The sequence below is a fragment of the Terrapene carolina genome, unplaced genomic scaffold, assembly GCF_002925995.2.
Source record: "Terrapene carolina triunguis isolate 2854851 unplaced genomic scaffold, T_m_triunguis-2.0 Scaffold210, whole genome shotgun sequence".
Classification (NCBI taxonomy): domain Eukaryota; kingdom Metazoa; phylum Chordata; order Testudines; family Emydidae; genus Terrapene; species Terrapene triunguis.
In genome coordinates this window covers 34,207,570-34,226,336 of record NW_020664561.1, presented here as the reverse complement: position 1 = coordinate 34,226,336, position 18,767 = coordinate 34,207,570, and the positions used below count along the sequence as shown (strand labels likewise).

General features: G+C 40.9%; 1 protein-coding gene across 3 annotated transcripts in view; it reads left to right on the top strand.

Annotated features, from left to right (window-relative positions):
• LOC112119095 (cytochrome c-type heme lyase) overlaps window positions 1-18,526 on the top strand; it is a 28,687-nt gene extending 10,161 nt beyond the window's left edge. The window contains exons 1-7 of one of the 3 annotated variants that reach the window (XM_024217652.3): window positions 7,205-7,227; window positions 8,699-8,860; window positions 10,656-10,807; window positions 14,317-14,465; window positions 15,710-15,829; window positions 17,450-17,536; window positions 17,774-18,526. In XM_024217652.3, coding sequence (XP_024073420.1) covers window positions 8,746-8,860; window positions 10,656-10,807; window positions 14,317-14,465; window positions 15,710-15,829; window positions 17,450-17,536; window positions 17,774-17,972 — 822 coding nt within the window. In that variant the 5' untranslated portion in view covers window positions 7,205-7,227; window positions 8,699-8,745 and the 3' untranslated portion in view covers window positions 17,973-18,526. Of the gene's footprint in view, window positions 1-7,204; window positions 7,228-8,619; window positions 8,861-10,655; window positions 10,808-14,316; window positions 14,466-15,709; window positions 15,830-17,449; window positions 17,537-17,773 lie in introns of those variants that run through there. The other 2 variants (XM_026655488.2, XM_026655487.1) reach the window with 2 other exon arrangements.
• The last annotated feature ends 241 nt before the right edge of the window (window positions 18,527-18,767 follow it).

The following is an 18,767-nucleotide window of genomic DNA, read 5'->3' as shown; positions in this document are numbered from 1 at the left end:
TTTGAATTTTCTTTAATATTATACCACAGATTGTTTACTAGGAGAAAATATGAAAGCACTCCAATGCTTCAAGGGTTTGATTTCCCCCGCTAGTGTGATTTTTAAATCTGAACTATGTAAAATTACCTAAACTGGTAGATGGCATTCTTGGGTAATAGTTTTTATTTATTAAATGGGTCCTCTTCTACTTGTTTACTAAATAATTGGTCTCCTTTTAGAAGTTACTAGGCATTAAGGCATGCTGTGGAAAACCTAATTGCCCAGAAGTGCTATTTGGACAAGTGTCCTATTTCCCTGTTCAGCAAGCAGGAAGTCTCAGTCTCGGGAAGGCATTAATATCAGCACTGAGCTGTTGGATTGGGACTGGGAAAAGTAAAAAGGAGGAGCTAAATGGAATTAGGACAAATGTATGATTCAATTCAGTGAGATTTTCTTGTCATGACAAACTAGCCAAGTGTAAGATATCTTTCTTGTACTTCTTTGTATTTGAGATATGGACATAAAAAATGTTTGTATCTCAATCTCTCCTCTATGCACCCAAATGTGACAGTTGCTCTTCTTTGGGATTAGACTACTTAGTGCCTTCCAATATCCACCTCTAGTTCACGGTCTAGATCCCGTATTTGGTGAGAGTCTGCCTTAGTTTACCACATTTCACTGTGGTGAGATAGTCTGCTAGTGTGATAGTTAATATCACTTACCGGTAATTAAAAGTGGACAAATGTAATCGTTACAAAACTACTCGTTGAAGTGATAGTCAACAGCTGTTATTTTATTATTTAACTCTAGTCTCCCCAGATAAACAGTTATATACACCCCTGTTATGTTAAATTCATAGATGCAGAAGAGGTTCCAGTTTGCTCACAAGAAGCTCTTATTACTAGGATTGCTCTCTAAATGCAACATAAAGAGAGGAGAGCCAAATGTTTGCTTTCTTGTTTAACAGAGCTTATACAGCTGCTAAATATAAATGTAGTCAAAGCTTTTGGCAATACTCTGCAGCTTGCACTCACAAAATTCTGGGCACATTTGATCTAACTATAACCCTGTGAGTGAAAGACTCTATAGAGGCAAATGTAAATTCTTTCAGCGAAGTGTCTTTAGAAATCCATGTAGAAAGTTATTGGGCTTGCTAGTGGATCCACTGACAGGTCAGTAACTGAATGAGAGTCAGTAGTATACATCCAATTTCTGCATGAAGGGAAACCTTATGCTCTCTTTGCTGACATAATATACTTGGAATTTGAAACAGCTGATGGTAGTGCATAAGGAATAAAAACTGATTTGGGATTACTGCAGAAAAGCTCAAATCAAAACTGGCCTGTCTGCCTGATTTAAGATGGTACAGCAGTAAATATGAGCTGTTCTAGTAGTATGCAGCCAAAGATAGACAAGACACTTCTCATGGTGGTGTTTGTGCAATACACAAACCACAACCTTGAGTTTGCTTATTTGCATCTCAAAATAGATGATCTCTTTCTTATAAACGGTTGAGTTTATTTTGAAAGATGTTTTCAATTTTTTGGCAACTTCAAGCCCTTGCTGATGCCTCTGAGGTGGCTAAGAGCTAGGTATTCATGATATACTCTGGGCTTGTTTGTCAGGACTGAAGGCAATGATCAAAATTATCATTTGGCTGTTGCCCATGTGGGGATTTGTAGAAATTGACTCAGAGCCTGATGTAGCGTGAACAATAGGCATTCTTAAGGAGATCAAGAGAAGCAAATTTGTGGGCACACTGTTTGTTGTTTTTAAGATGGGCTTAATCACCATTATGACTGAAATCTCCCTCTCACTTTTTAAAGAGAAGATCTGTTCGAGGTTTTGCAAAAGCTAGAAAGTGCTATACTGGAATTCAGTAATGAAAGACAGACTTGGCCCTTATATCTGAAATACACTTAAGGATAGCAAATTTCTAGGGTTAACTGTTTCTGTATCTTTAGAGGTAAAGCTGCAGAAAAATCAGATACGTATGCGTAAAGCTGCCATTGAAATTATGGATGCCAGATTTACCAAGCAACAATAGCAAGCATTCACATGATTTCAGTGCTTTAACTCCACATGGGCCTCATGGGCGGGGGAGGGGAATGATCTATTAGGATTGCTAGAGCACTTCATACAGGTATTGATTGAGGAGGAAAAGGAGAGTGCCCTGCTTTAAAATTTCATTTTAAATACCATGAACTTCACAACAAATGACAATGCATTTGCCTGTCTAACAAAGCTTTTGGAGGGAGATTTTCAAAGGCACAAATGGGAGTAAGGCACCTACTTGTCCTTTGTGCCTTTAAAAATCTCCCCCTTAACCACCAGGACACCTGAGATTTAGGATCTATTGCTGTTACAGGAAATTTTGTCCTTCAGTGGTAGAACAGGGGTTTGCTACAGTAACTTAAGTCAAGCCTATTTTCATATATGTAGCAAGGCACACTCCAAGACTTGATGCAGATAGTAAAGGCCAAAGTAATAGCGTTCTAGTCCCATCAGTCTGTTCTCTGCTGGTATTAAGAGTGACTTAGAAATGAATAGATTTATGGTAAATAAGGATGCTTATGGAAGTGGAGAGGAGCATGAAGGTCTGATTCTCTTGTTTCAAAGCCTGTGGAGTGGAGTATTTTAGGTTAGCTCCCCTTGCTTATCCTACAGGATTAGAGCTTTTATTTTTTTTTTATAAAAGAACACCATCAACTTAAAAATCACACTTCTGTCTGAAATTTGTAATACCCAAGATTTCTATAACTAAGATTAGAGGGAAATGATTTTTCAGTTTCTTTACTTTGTTTACTTGACAGCACTTTTTGTACAGACAATTTAATTGTTTTAATGATAGTCTGTTTTCACCTTGGTGTATTTGTAGCTCTTCCTCACAGCAAAAAAGATGAGACTTTTTCTTTTATATATATTTTTAAAAGTGATTAAAATGGCAACAATTGGTAAGGGAACTTGGGTAGGTATAACACCTGACATTCTTTCTAACTCAATTTTTGAAACTGTCCACATTTCAAATTGTGGCAGTGTTCTTTTAATGAGATAAATTCTAATCTGCCAAGGTTAGTACTGGAACTTGATCTTATAAACGAACTACTTTTACTTTGAATGGGTTTATTGGACAGTTACTCCTACCAAAAATGGGAGATGGTGAAACATATTTGTAATTTGAATGTGTAAAGCATGTTTCTTGACTTTCTCCTGTTGCATCTAGCAGTATATTGACCATTTTCCTTGGTAAGTCATTGGTGGGCAGTCTTATAGTCTCATTAGTTTTGTATCCCTCTCTTCCTGCTCCATTTACTTGCATATCTAGGTTTTACCATATACAGGAATAAAATTGGAGTTGGGGGGGGGAAGAGGTGGTAGTAGTCTTTCAAGCTCTAGCTTCAAAATAAGCACCTATGTGAGACACCAAATTGCAATGCTACTCACAGTTGCTTATAATCATGCTTCCTTTGTGAACTCCACTGTGCTCATTGAGCTTGGGTCACCCCTTGGTGAGGCTTGAATATGCCTATAGGATTTGGTGGCTCCCTCAGCTTACCCCTTTCATGGATGTGTGTGTGTGTGGGGCACCTGCTTGTGACACCAAATTGAGATATCTCTTGCAGTAAATTGTGCAGATCTGTAATCCTCCTGCTCCTTTCTAACATGAGCAAGAAAATAGTTAACAATGTTGACATTTAAATTATCATCTCAGGAATCTGAGGCAATGTCTATATTAGGAGTACTTTCCTGAAGTAGGAATACTACGCTATACCAGCAAAGCACTCTTACAGTAGGTGCAGCTATACAGGCAAAGCTGCAGTTTGTACTGGAATAGTAAAACTGCTCCCTACAAACAAAACAAACTGTACTGCTAAAAGCAAATTTTATTGGTATAACTGCACCTGCACTAGGGGCTTCTGCTGTCATGGCTATATGTCAATCAGGGATCACACCTCTTCACACCCCTTGACCAATATAACTATGCCAACAGAAGTTACTCCTGGGGGAATTCTGTGCCAAAAAATTAAAAATTCTGTGCACAATATTTTAAAATTCTGCATATTTTATTTGTCAAAATAACACAATATAATCACGCCAGTTTCAATTATTTTGATAATTTATTTCAAAATACCTGTCAACAACTATGTCTGTAACAATACAGACAACAAAAAAGATTCAGGAAATGTTTTTTGACAAATAGATTCCTTACTAGGTATATTAATACAGAACTTTGAGTAATGGTTCATTTAAACTACAATACAGAAACATATTTCCCGCACCCCTCAGAAGCAGGGTAAATGTTGGGGAGTCAGGGGTAATGGAGGAGCTGAGGGAAAGGGAAATAATTTCTGGGAAGGAGCCTGGGAGTGAAAGTGAGGGTTGTTGGATGTTGGTGCGAGAAATATGAACAGGGGTTTTTTTTTGGGGTGGGGGGAGGATTGTTAGGGAGTTGGGGAGCTCCTCTGCCCATGCAGACCCTGGCTGACCCCCAGCCTCTCCCATTCAGTCAGGCATATCTGCCCCTGTCCCCATGTGTCCCTTTCTCCCTCCCCCCCATCCCCATGTGTCCCTAGAACCCCCCACTCAGCTACCCCCAGTCCCCATGTGGCTCTGCCCCCCCCCGCCCCTGCATCCCCACTCCTATTCAGTCCCTGCTCCAGTCTGTCTCCCCAATAGCCCTTCTGAACCCCAGTCTATGTGACCTCCCAGCAGCACCTTGTGCTTCGCTCTCCTGCCCCCAATATCCTGTGCCTCCTCACCTGGCCCCATGGACAGTGCACGGTGAGGAATGCAGCCTCTGCTCTCTCCCTATCAGCTGCTGACTGCTAAGGCCTGTGAGTGGTAAGCCAGCTGCCTCTGTTCTGGTGCCACAGCAGCCCCGCGTGAGCGAAAGGCATAACTGCAGAGCCTCTCTGGCAGAATGTATTTTCTGCAGAGAAAAAAAAATTGCAGGGCACATGAATTGTGTGTGCGCGCAGTGGTGCAGAATTCCCTAGGAGTAAGAAGTCTGTAGATGTAGCCTGAGTGAACATCTCATTGAGATGAATGTGGAGTGCATGTCTTTCTGAGTTATTGCTCCAGGCTCTCTGTAGGCTCTAGTAGACATCTCTGTACTATTTATAGAGTTCAGATTTTTTAATTTTTCTGTGCAGTCATAACAGTGAGAGCCTTAATCTATTTTTTTAAACTGAATACTGAGATTCTGGAGAAATAGGTAGTAGCCTGAGTACTAACTGAATCTGAGCCCTGACATACATAATCACATTAGCAGATGTTTTGGCAAATTTCAAAGCAATTGGTGGGGCATTGACCCCTACATGAATCATAAGGAAGTCACCCACTACACGAGGTCAGAGAGCCTATCCCAAAATTGAGAGAGATTTGGTATTAAGGAAGAGGCTTTCCTGAGTGCCTCTGAGACAACATCCATGCTTCCTCTTTATAGTACTAGTAGATGAGTAATACTTGTGTTTCTGTTTTGCCATACACAATGAAGTAGGTCATGACTGATCCATATTTTTCCTCAAAACAAATGTATTCAAGTGGGTGGCCTTAACCGAGCATGAAAGTTGCCTCTTAAATGAGAGCGCTCTGGTCATTCCTGTTGACCGCTAGTAAGGCTAGAACCAGAATATTCTATAGCTATTTTTGGTGTATTCCGTTACTAGTCACACTTAACTATATAGGGTAAAATGCATCATCTAGTTACATTCTCTTTACTGCTTTAAATTAAAACTTTTTCACCAGCAGGCAAGTGATTGGGATAGTTTCCTTCTTCCATAGACAAATATTTTGGCATCCAAAATGCTAAGTGCTCAATGCACCACTCCCACATTGTCCCTCCCTCTTTTTTTTTTTAAACTCCGCCTCAAAAAAAATCCCCCCAAACTGGCAGGTGTGTTGATTTCAGCACAAGATTTTGTGGCTTGTGTACTTGGATTTTTTCTGTAACTTTTATAACTACTACTACATTGTTAAATAGGCATCTCTCTTTGGTATAAACATAAGGTAAATACTATCTCTCTCTTTCTCAACCTGAAACTTCATCTGAAATGTAGTAGAATAGCATTGTACTCTCAGCCAATAGCAATGTAATGTGTTTTGATTTCCTAGTTATAATTTAACTATGTTCAGTTACACTTTACATGTTACTCTATCATAGTAGTGACCTAATTATTAAATTAAGAAATAGTAGTTGACCTAGAGAATTCATCATAACAATTTTCATGCTACATGCTTAAATGCAAGGGGAAGAATTGGTTCCTTATGTAAAAATCTGCGTCAACCTTTCCTGCTTCGATCTGCATTGCAGCATTTTTAAATAAGCTGCCCATTTCCACTTGTCTGCGAGAACGGAACAGAGCCGAGGAAGCAGTTACACACATGAGAGGTTTCTTCGGCTATTTTAGGTTATAGGGGCTGGACTACCTTTGTAAATCCACGAATAGTATCCGAAGAAGTGGGTTGTAGCCCACGAAAGCTTATGCTCTAATAAATTTGTTAGTCTCTAAGGTGCCACAAGTACTCCTGTTCTTTTTGCGGATACAGACTAACACGGCTGCTACTCTGAAACACGAATAGTACTGTCATTTTCCAGCTTCCACGAAAGCTGAAGGAGCTCCAATTCTAAATTATTATGAAGTGTTGTATTAGGTATTACAGATTGAAAACAAAATCAAAGGCTAGTAGAGCAGGAAATCCAGCTGCGCAGTAAACACAAATTTAAAAAAGTGCAGCAGAGGGGAACGAAGGGATCACTCAGGTCAGGCCTCGGGGATCCGCAGCTAAAGGCAGTAACTAAGCAGCCCCTTTAATATGAGGCGTTACCGTTTCTAACCACCCTGCGGCTGTTCCGGGCTGGCCGCAGCCTGACACCACTTGGGAACAAAGGGAGGTGTTTACACGACACTCCTTTTTAAAGCAGTCTGAGAAAATACCTCCCCGCCGGCTGCTGGGTCTCCTACAGCCGCTCCGCAGCACGTCCCCCACGCGCACGGGCAAAGCTCAGCGGCTCACCCGAGGCGACGGGGCGGGGCACCGCACAAGGCCCGCTACTGCTCCGTAGGCCCCGCCCCTTCTCTCCCACCTCTCAGCGCGTTGGCTACACCGCCCCTTTTTCTTGTTTGGCGCATGCGCAGATTGAGCGGCGTATGACGGCTCGCGCGAGAAGCAGCGGCGCGCGTTGGGTTCTGCTTGCCGCGGTGGGGGGCTGGTAGCCGCTGCCGGCCGGGCGCGTTGGATGTTGAGGTACTGGGGCTGGGCGGGCGCGTGGGCCGCTCTCCGGGGAGAGGCGCTGGCCGGGCGGTGCGGTGCGGTGCGGGGGCCAGGCAGGAGGCGGCCCTGACCTTGCCATGGTCCTGCTGGGAGGAGCGGAGGCCGCTGGGCTCGGGGGGCCTGGCACCCCCGTGCTCCTGCCGCCGACCCGAGCGGACTCGGGGATCTGGGCACTCGTACTCCGCGGGCCCCCTCGCCGCTCCGCCAGGCCGGCAGGGCACCGCCCGCAGGAGACCCGCTCTGTGACCTCTGCGTGCCTCTGCCCCTCGGGCTCCCTGAGCCGCGCTTGTGTTGGGGCTCGGGGCTGTCTGCCCCCCTGGGAGGCCGGGGCTCTCGCCTCCTCCACGGCACTGCGAGGGGCGCCCCTCTCCGGAGCGGATTAGGGCCCCACTCAGACCTGCGCTCCCGCCTGTTCAAACTAGGCCTTGGGTCACGGCTGGATGTGTACGGCCCCATCACCGTAGTATCTAGGCACCTGCTGGAGACTCGCACACTTGTTCTCCTACCAACTCAGGGCGGTAGAGAAGTATCTTCCCCGTTTTACAGCTGGGGACCCGAAGTGCAGAGAAATCTGGGTGACCTTGGACAAATCACTTAAATCTGGCAGAATTAGGAGTTGAATGCAGATCTCCCAAATCCACGTACAGTGCTTTAATCTGAAGACTGTTCTTCTCTTCAAATTAGGCTATAGTACTGTGAAGGTAGAATTTAACCTTACACATAGAATTAAACAAGCAGTTTTGTTGATATAGGAAATAGCATAAAATTTAGTTCACTCTCTGTTACAAGTATTAATTCATTCAGGTCTAAAAAGAACAGCAAAAAGAATTATTTTTGTCACCAGATTCGGTACATGTGGCAGTATACACAGAGGAAACATGCCTAAGGAGGTGCTATTTTTAAAGATACTCTTCAGAGTAGACCCACACTTACTGGAGGTCACATGGTAATTTGGGGCAGAACCAGACTATAACCCATGACTGTCATAAAAATAATAGTTCTGATATTTTTTTTGTTGAAGACTGAGGAACTTGGAATAACATTTTACTTTGCTCTGATATAGCTCTGTAGATAGGTGCTTGGACATTTGCTAAAAAGCCAGATATTTTGCTGGTGTTCATGAATTCATCATTAATTGTAAATGCTGAGTGTTTAACTATTTATGTATGCTGACCATCCTATGCCTGTTTTTTACTTTAATTTCTTTGTAGTGACTTGCTGTGGAAAATGTGTTCATGGTTATAATGTATGGAGATATACCTATCTCATAGAACTGGAAGGGACCCTGAAAGGACCAAGTACTGATTTTGCCCCAGATCCCTAAGTGGCTCCCTCAAGGATTGAACTCATAACCCTGGGTTTAGCAGGCCAATGCTCAAACTACTGAACTATCCCTCTCCCCCACTATGTTTTAGTAAGAATTGCCTATGGTTTTGTCTTTTAGATGTACAATTTTTTCTCTTCAAATCTGATCTAAAATTAGAAGTTGTGATGGGTTTGTCAGCTTCATCTCCATCTGTTGCCGTTCAGTCAGCAAATATATTTGTACACCCTCAGACAGCATCTCCACCTTCAGAATGTCCCATGCATCAGGAAAAAATGGAAGGTAACTACCTGCCAAAATGGAGTGAAACAAAATCTAAACCTCAGAAAAGTGCTTTGAAAGATATTTGGCAAGGAAGGAAAGCTATTTATCAGCAATGGAGTATTAGTATGACAAGTGTCTTCCTTCACAAAAATGCAACTTGCAAGTAGTTGTATTTTTAAAGGTAAAGAGGTGTGAGTTTCTTACCAAGCTGATGTGTAGGACGTCTAAAGTTGTATTTCTTACATTGCTATAGTTATTTGTGTCCTCAACTACAGAACTCTGAACTGACGTCTTGGAAGATAAGAAGAGCTGATTCCCAAATGCATTCTTAAAATGTGTAGGCATATACTCTTTAAGTCTAGCTAGTCTCAGTGACTTGAGATCTTTTAAACTGTAAATGCCAAAAGCTACTTTAATTAAATCTTAAAGTTTGGGGTTCCACAGTTAGTCATTATAAATCAGGACATGCAGAAGATTAGGTTCAAACAGCAATATTTGCATAGCTGTGTTGCATACCCTGTAGTCTTATGTATATACTGTTGCAAACATTGTTAGACTACACATTTAATCGGAAAAACAGAAGCAGAAAATACAGTATGTTGCAAAGCAGCAGAGTTGGTTTTCTTTTTTTCCCCAAACCTTAGTATTTGCATTTCCTGACTGTTGGTAACTAACGATGAATCTTAAGTTGCGCAGTTTTTAGAATTCTTAAAGGTAATTACAAATCTTTAATGTGGTCTTAGCATTTAAGATGCCTCAAATGCTTTGGGATGTAGAAATATATGTTCTTGAAGTGTGTGTCTGTTTCCCTATAACTTCCAAATTTGACACCCTTAGAGAATTTGGATGGCTATGAAGTTTGGGGGAAAAATCCCAATAAATTCATGTTTGAGCAGAAACAAGCATGGAAACATCAGTCCCAAATAAAGTGGATTTGAATATGTGGAAAAGGTTTTATAATAGAAACTGTTCTGGAACTTGAATTGTATTGGTCACTACTAAGCATTTGCAATAATAATTGTGGGAGTACTGTTTTTAAGGAAAGTTCATCACAGTAACTGTTACAGATTCTCCATTCAGTTAATGACCTGCTTTTTTATATCAAGTGATCACAAATTAGTGTTTTAACTCTTCTCTATTAAGTCTGTTTTTTTCATCATTCCCTCCTTAGGCCCAGATCCTGCAATCTCATCTGCACAGGCAGACCTGTAGAGAGTCTGAACTAAGTCAGTGGGGCTCCACATAGGATCTGGGATTTCAGGAACAGGGTTTTTGTTGTATATGGATGTAAAAAAATAAGGTTAATTATTTTCAAGTTGCTTGGTGTCAGCATTTAACAAGAGACTTTGGTGTGTTACTTATCAGATGAAATCTGTGGATATCATTCTTTTAGGAATCATCAGATTACTTATGCAAAAGCTGCAAAATTTGTTATTGGCAATTTAAATTCAAGAGACATGTTAAAACTATAAGCACAGGAATGAAAAAACTGCCAATTCTTTGACTGACAAGAGTACTTGTGTCTAATTGAAACTGTCAATATCATTATGTTGCTGTCCCTTAAAAAATATGAAATAATATTCTCTTGTTAAGAGGAGGTTGGAACCATTGCTCAACTGAAAAGAGCAAAAGGGGGGTGGATGGGTGGGGGGGAGGGTTTGGTTTGTATTTACATTGTGGTTTGCTGAGCTCTAAGAGAATTGACTTGTGTACCTACTTGCACACCATGTTCTTCCCTTTCCAAGTCCCATTACATTTGATTATGAATTGTATTTTTGTACTAATGCATGGTTTAATGTTTTCTTTATTTCAGGTTGTCCAATGCACATGAAATCTCCTGACCAAGGTGCTGAGAACCAAAATAATAATGTTCCTGCACATCAAGAACGAGCATATGAATATCTGGAGTGTCCTATGAAATCTAGTACATCTCAAATGAAAGATGACATAGATCCAAGAAATATGGTAACTTTTATGTAGTCTGTGTGTTGTCTTAAGGCCTGTTCCCTTCTAAAGTGACTATGTAAACGAGATCTCAGTAATAGCACTGGCACAGACAAAAGAACTATCCATGTTAAAGCTGTTGTTCTATCTTTAATACTGAATTTCCCGGTCATATATTTGTGTTGCGAATACACTTGAAGAGAAACTGCTGAATACAGTAGTTAAGGCCTAAAATTTGATCTACTTTTAAAATCATTCCACTTGGGTAAGGAATGCCCTCACGATTATAAATGTCTACTTAACGACAAAGACAAGATGGCCCATAGAGCCACTGCTATATGTGTGTTAAGGGTTCATTTAATATTTCCAAGGCTGACAGGGATGTGAGCACTGTGGTGTGTTGAATAATGAGCTCTAACTGATGGAGTTGCTTAGATGGGTCTTTTTGCAGGGCCTCAGCAAGGTTCTCTCTGTTTAAAGTAAAACTGTGATGTAGAGCTTTGGGTTTCAAGAGGAGAAAAAGGACATATGACAGTCTTAGGCATGGATGAGGAGTACCAACTTCAGAAGAGAAATAGTTATTTCTTCAAAGGGTCATACTTTCTGATGTCTGTAGTAACTGTTTAGTTATACTGTGATTACTATGGAATGGAAATCTATCAACCTCATGAAGAAACTTGCACGAGTACAGACAGATATCATCTTCCTTTCTAAATGCAAACGGATAGACATCATACCAAATGGACTGAAGGTGAAAAATCCATTGCTATCTACATATTTCACACACCACAGTGAGAGATTATGCCATACACTATCAAAGAAACTGAGGAACCACCTGATCAGCATCGTATACAGCAAACAGGAAAACATCAAAAAAGAGCTCTCCAACCTGGAGACTTTCATTAATAACCAACCTTCCACACAAATGGACTTCACTAAAATAAGACAGGAGATCTACACTACACACTTCACATCTCTACAAAGGAAAAAGGACCGTAAGCTGTCTAAACTCCTACCTGCCACATGGGGCCACAACAGTGGTACCCCTAACTCACCCAGCAATATCATCAATTTATCCAGCTACACACTCAACCCAGCAGAAGAGTCTGTCCTATCTCGGGGACTCTCTTTTTGCCCCAGCACCCCCACGAATATGATACAGTTCTGTGGTGATCTGGAAGCCTACTTTCGCCGCCTCTGACTCAAAGAATACTTTCAAGATAACACTGAACAGCGCACTGATACACATATACCCTCCCACCAACAACACAGGAAGAAGAACTCCACATGGACTCCTCCTGAGGGTCGAAATGACAGTCTGAACCTATACATAGAATGCTTCCGCCGACATGCACAGGCAGAAATTGTGGAAAAACAATATCGCCTGCCTCATAACCTAAGTCGTGCAGAACGCAATGCCCTCCACAGCCTCAGAAACAATCCTGACATTATAATCAAAGAGGCTGATAAAGGAGGTGCTGTTGTCATCATGAACAGGTCTGACTACCAGACGGAGGCTGCCAGACAACTCTCCAATATCAAATTCTACAGGCCACTTTCCTCAGATCCCACTGAGGAATATACTAAGAAACTGCACCATCTACTCAGGACACTCCCTACACTAACACACACAGGAATAATTCAACATACCCTTGGAGCCCCGACCGGGGTTATTCTATCTACTACCCAAGATCCACAAACCTGGAAATCCTGGACGCCACATCATCTCTGGAATTGGCACTCTCACTGAAGGACTATCCGGATATGTAGACTCTCTGCTCAGACCCTATGCCACCAGCACTCCCAGCTATCTCCGTGACACCACTGATTTCCTGAGAAAACTACAATGCATTGGTGATCTCCCAGAAAATACCATCCTAGCCACCATGGATGTGGAGGCTCTCTACACAAACTTCCCACACACAAATGGAATACAAGCTGTCAGGAACAGTATCCCTGATGATGACACTGCACAACTTGTTGTTGAACTCTGTGACTTTATCCTCACGCACAACTATTTCAAATTTGGTGACCATATATACCTCCAGACCAGTGGCACCGCCATGGGCACCCGCATGGCCCCACAATATGCCAACATTTTTATGGCTGACCTGGAACAACGCTGCCTCAGCTCTCATCCACTCATGCCCCTCCTCTACCTATGCTACATTGACGACAACTTGATCATCTGGACCCATGGGAAGGAGACTCTGGAAGAATTCCACCATGATTTCAACAGCTTCCACCCCACCATCAACCTCAGCCTGGACCAATCTACACGGGAGGTCCACTTCCTAGACACCACAGTACAAATAAGTGATGGCCATGTTAACACCACCCTATACCGAAAACCCACCGACCGCTATGCCTACCTTCATGTGTCCAGCTTCCACCCCGGACACACCACACGATCCATTGTCTACAGCCAAGCACTGAGGTACAACCGCATCTGCTCCAACCCCTCAGACAGAGACCAACACCTACAAGATCTTCACCAAGCATTCTCAAAACTACGATACCCGCACGAGGAAATAAGGAAACAAATCAACAGAGCCAGACGTGTACCCAGAAGCCTCCTGCTACAAGACAACCCCAAGAAAGAAACCAACAGAACTCCACTGGCCATCACCTACAGTCCTCAGCTTAAACCTCTCCAACGCATCATCAGTGATCTACAACCCATTCTGGACAGTGATCCCTCTCTTTCACAGACCTTGGGAGGCAGGCCAGTCCTCGCTCCCAGACAACCTGCCAACCTTAAGCATATTCTCACCAGCAACCACACACCGCACCATAACAACTCTAACTCAGGAACCAATCCATGCAACAAACCTCGATGCCAACTCTGCCCACATATCTACACCAACAACACCATCACAGGACCTAACCAGATCAGCTACAACATCACCGGTTCATTCACCTGCACGTCCACCAATGTTATATATATACCATCATGTGCCAGCAATGCCCCTCTGCTATGTACGTTGGCCAGACTGGACAGTCACTACGTAAAAGGAGAAATGGACACAAGTCAGATATCAGGAATGGCAATATACAAAAACCTGTAGGAGAACACTTCAACCTCCCTGGCCACACAATAGCAGATGTAAAGGTAGCCATCTTTACAGCAAAAAAACTTCAGGACCAGACTCCAAACAGAAACTGCTGAGCTTCAGTTCATTTGCAAGTTTGACACCTCAGATCAGGATTAAACAAACTGTGAATGGCTAGCCAACTACAGAAGCAGTTTCTTCTCCCTTGGTGTTCACACTTCAACTGCTAGCAGAGGACCTCACCCTCCCTGATTGAACTAACCCCGTTATTTCCAGACTGATTCTTGCCAGCATATTTATACCTGCCCCTGGAAATTTCCATTACATGCATCCGACGAAGTGGGCATTCACCCATGAAAGCTTATGCTCCAATACATCTGTTAGTCTTAAAGGTGCCACAGGACTCTATGTTGCTTTTATGATATATCAAAACACTTTTGGCTCTGAGATTTTGTTAAAGTAATCATTTGTGTTTAGATGCCACCGCCTAATCAAATGCCATCCCTGAATCAACCATTTCCACTATCAACTATCCGAGAAGAGTCTTCCATTCCTAGAGCGCATTCAGAACAAAAATGGGTTTATCCGTCAGAGCAAATGTTTTGGAATGCTATGCTAAGGAAAGGGTAAGTAAACTGATTTTATCCAGTAGAATGTGTGCTAGCCTGAAGACTGCAAAATAACTCATTATGCGTTGATATTGTAGGCATTTAATTAAGGGGTTGATGGGCTCCAGGCAGTAATCAGTCAGCTTGTTCAGAGAAGTCCGTATCCTTTCAAAACGTTTTCCGAGGAGTAAATTGGTCTTAAAACTTGGTCACTATGGATTTTTTTTTAGTCTTTTTTTTATTTTTTTAAACTAAAGTTCCACCATTGTGAACATTAGATCAGGTCCACTGGTGTTAGCAACATGGAACGCCTCATGTAGACTAGGCTTCTGTCTGTCAGTATCATAAAATCAGTTAGACATTCACTAAACAGGTTAAGATAAAATGATGTTAAAAATGTTGGTGGCTGCAGGAGCTTTGGTTATAACTATTGGTTGCCTAGTGTTGACTAGTATAGAAATTAAAATGGTTTTAGCAATAGTGCGATTTCTGTGGTGTTTTTTTTTATTATTATTTTTATTTATTTATTTTATTTTAAAGTGTAGACAAGGCCTGAATGAAGGCTCTTAGCCTAAAAAATGCTTTGGATCAGTAATGGGAGAGTGGGACAAAACTCATTTTTTCATACAAATAATACATGTTTAAAGTGTGTTCTTGTTGAAACTGTCATATTTAAACTTATCTTTTGAAGGTCCAATTGATGATAAAATACAGTAGTTATTTATAGCACTGTATTCAAAGTAGTAAAACTTTAGTCCATGTATTATAAACCATCTTAACACTAAGGGCCTGATCCTGCAAACCCGTATGCAGATGTTTAGCTTAAATGTAAGATCATGTATATGTGTGTGTTGGATTAGGGAATAAGAGTTATTTGTACATGACTCTTAAATGTATTAGATACATAATTTTTTTCTTTATCTATTGAAAATGAATTTGGGTTGCATCCTACACACAATTTTCTAAGTGTTGTGAAATGTAAACTAACTCTAGATAGCTTTGTCAACACATTCCAATACCATGACTTAGCTCATGCTGTTTATTTGTTCAAACTGTGATTAATGTTAGATAACTATAATTTGTACATAGAAAGATAAGTAGTTAAGAGGACTAAGTAGGGGACTGGAAGCTAGCAATGCATGACTTCTGACTCTGACAGGGTTGCTCTGTAATCTTGGGGCAGATCTTTTACCTCTCAGGGGAGATGGGGAATTTAAGCTCCAATATTTGTCAAAAATTCCAAAATAGTGTTCCTTTCTTAGATGGCGGTGGAAAGATGATGACATAAACCCCAAAGATATGAATAATATTATCAAGATTCACAATCAGAACAATGAGCAGGCTTGGCAAGAGATTTTAAAGTGGGAAGCTCTTCATGCTGCGTAAGTACATTTGAGATGAAAAACAAAAAATTGCTTTTGTTCTTGCTACTGTAAGTCTTTAAAAGTTGGAATGGTTTCAATTTATCCAGAAAATGACCTGATGTTTATAATTCCAAGACTTTGAGACTTGTGTGTTTTTTGGATGTAGTACCAAAATCCCTTAGTTAGGAACAAAGGTTTAACAAGGTCCAGTGACTGAAAGTTTGTCAGCAACGTTTTTAAACTGGAAATAAGATGGAAATTTTTAATGGGTTAACTAACAATTGGAACATATTATCAAGGATGGGGTAAATTCTCTATCACCTGGAGTCCTCAAATCAAGATGATCTATCTTTCTAAAAGATATATTGTAGTTCAGCCACAGGATGGGGGGCTACATGCAGGAATCACCGGTGAAATTCTATGACCTGTGATATGCAGGAGATCAGACTAGATGATCATAAATGCCTTTCTGGCCTTAAAATCTATTGTATTAGATCTGAGATGCACTTTGTGCAGGATATTGGTGGCAGAAGCTATCTGAAAGCTGGTTACGGATCCCGTCATGTGCGTCAGTATGCTCCAGTCTCTCAGAGTAAGTTAGAATAACCTAGGGGCTGCTTTAAATTGTGCTGGAAATATATGGTCATAAAACTGGCATACGGGGTCAGACCAATGGTCCATCTAGCCCAGTATCCTGTCTTTTGACGGTGGCCAATGTTATTGCTTCAGAGGGAATGAACAGAACAGGGAAACTATCGTGTGCTCCAGTCCCAGCATCTGGCAGTCAGAGGCTTAGGGACACCCAGAGCATGGAATTGCATCCCTGACCATCTTGTCTAGTAGCCGTTGATGAACCTTTCGTCCATGAAGTTATCTAATTATTTTTTTTGAACCCAGTTATACTTTTGGCCTTCACAACATCCCCTGGCAAGAAGATCCACAAGTTGACTGTGTGTTGTGTGAAGAAGTTCTTCCTTATGCTTGTTTTATATCTGCTGCCTATTAATTTAATTGGGCAACCTCTGGTTTTTGTGTTCTGTGAAGAGTAAATAACACTTCCTTATTCACTTTCTCCACACCATTCATGATTTTATAGACCTCTATCGTATCCCCCCCCAGGGAACCATATGTCATCTGAGAATCAGCAGAGCTCCACCTTACCATCTCCCTCTGACACACCCTCTACACTGGGGTGAGCGGCTGTTTGGTGCAGGATCCAACTCTGCCATTTTTACACCAACTGAGTGCTCCCCTGCTGTGGGTAATGCTTGGCCCACAGTCTCCTTCTACACTTGAGTGGTCTATTCAGAAAAGAAAATCTGGCCCAGTGTAATCCCATTGGCCAGAAATGATCTCTAGTGTTTTCTTCCGTAATGGGTACTCTTATTGCTGCCCTCCCCGATGGAGATACCGCTGAGATATGTTAGGTCACACTGTTACTTTCACATTTACTGAGAGCTTACTGCTGACTTGTAAATCTATTTTAAAGTAAAAAAGTGTTTTATTATTTGAATAACTGATTTTTTACCACAACTTTTTCTAATAAACAATTTATGTATCAGTAAAACAAGTTCTTAAACTGTACGTTATCTGTCTTAAAACTGAAAGTGTCTTTTTAATTGCCTAAAATATATTTAGGGAATGCCCATGTGGACCATCGTTGATCCGGTTTGGAGGTAAAGCTAAGGAGTATTCACCCAGAGCCAGAATACGCTCATGGATGGGGTACGTTTGCCCCAGAAATTTTTTATTTTTCCTTATATGTTGAAATGTGATGTAGAAGTAGATTTTTAAAAATGTTTTAGAACTACAGTTTCAACTTATATTTACCAGAACAGAGGCAGGATTTTTGAACATATATTGTTGTAAAGTAACCTATATAGTACATATGACTTGTGCCCATTTTATGAAATGTCATCTTGATTTAATAGCTGGTGTTAATTTACTGCATTCTCTTTCCAGATATGAACTTCCTTTTGACAGACATGATTGGATTATTGATCGTTGTGGGAAGGAAGTCAGATATATTATTGATTATTATGATGGTGGTGAAGTAGATAAGAATTATCAGTTCACCATCTTGGATGTCCGTCCTGCATTTGATTCTCTCTCTGCTGTGTGGGACAGAATGAAAGTAGCTTGGTGGCGTTGGACTTCATAACTACACTGAATCTGTGTTTTCTCAAATTGAAGATGAGCTGCCATTTGAACTTTAAATAAAGATCATAGTAACTGTGCTTATCTTCATTAACCAACATTGTCCTTATCTCTGGGGGAAAACACTATGCAGTTTTGTATGAACAGATATTTCATACCATCTTTAATTTAAAAGTAAGGTACATGCTTTTCTCTTTCTAGGTTTATTTCAGTGTTCAAGTTCCCTCATAGCTGGAAAATCTTGTGTGTACTTCACAGTCAATTAAGACTAAACTACATAAAATTAGTGACTCACAAAGTGCCAGGCACAATGGGGCCTGACCCTGATTGAGCCTTTAGGCACTACTACAATATAGATAACAAAAAGTGGGAGTTTTGTAAATGTTTTTACTTGGTCATTAAAAGTGGTACATGGATACCATGATGGTGGGTGTGGTGTAAAAGTCTAGATAGATAATTTATTGTTGCAAACTAATTTATATACAGTTATATACCAGGTATTTTACTCATCCATATCTAAAGCTGCTGAGATTATTTCAGTCGGACTAACTGTTTAAATAAAAAACATAGCATGTGAATATTTTTAAAGGTATGTTAAACTGAAACTAATGTAGGAAGAGTTGTGCCATTATTTTCAACAGACTTTTTTTTTTTTTTTTAAAGAAAAGCAATTAATAATTTGAAACACTGTGATGGTTACTTTTTCTTTTAAAATGCCGCTTCTGTATTGTATTCCAAAAAGCAGGAAATAAAATGGACATTTCAGAGTAGTTCAGTTTCATTTTTGAAGTTATGAAAA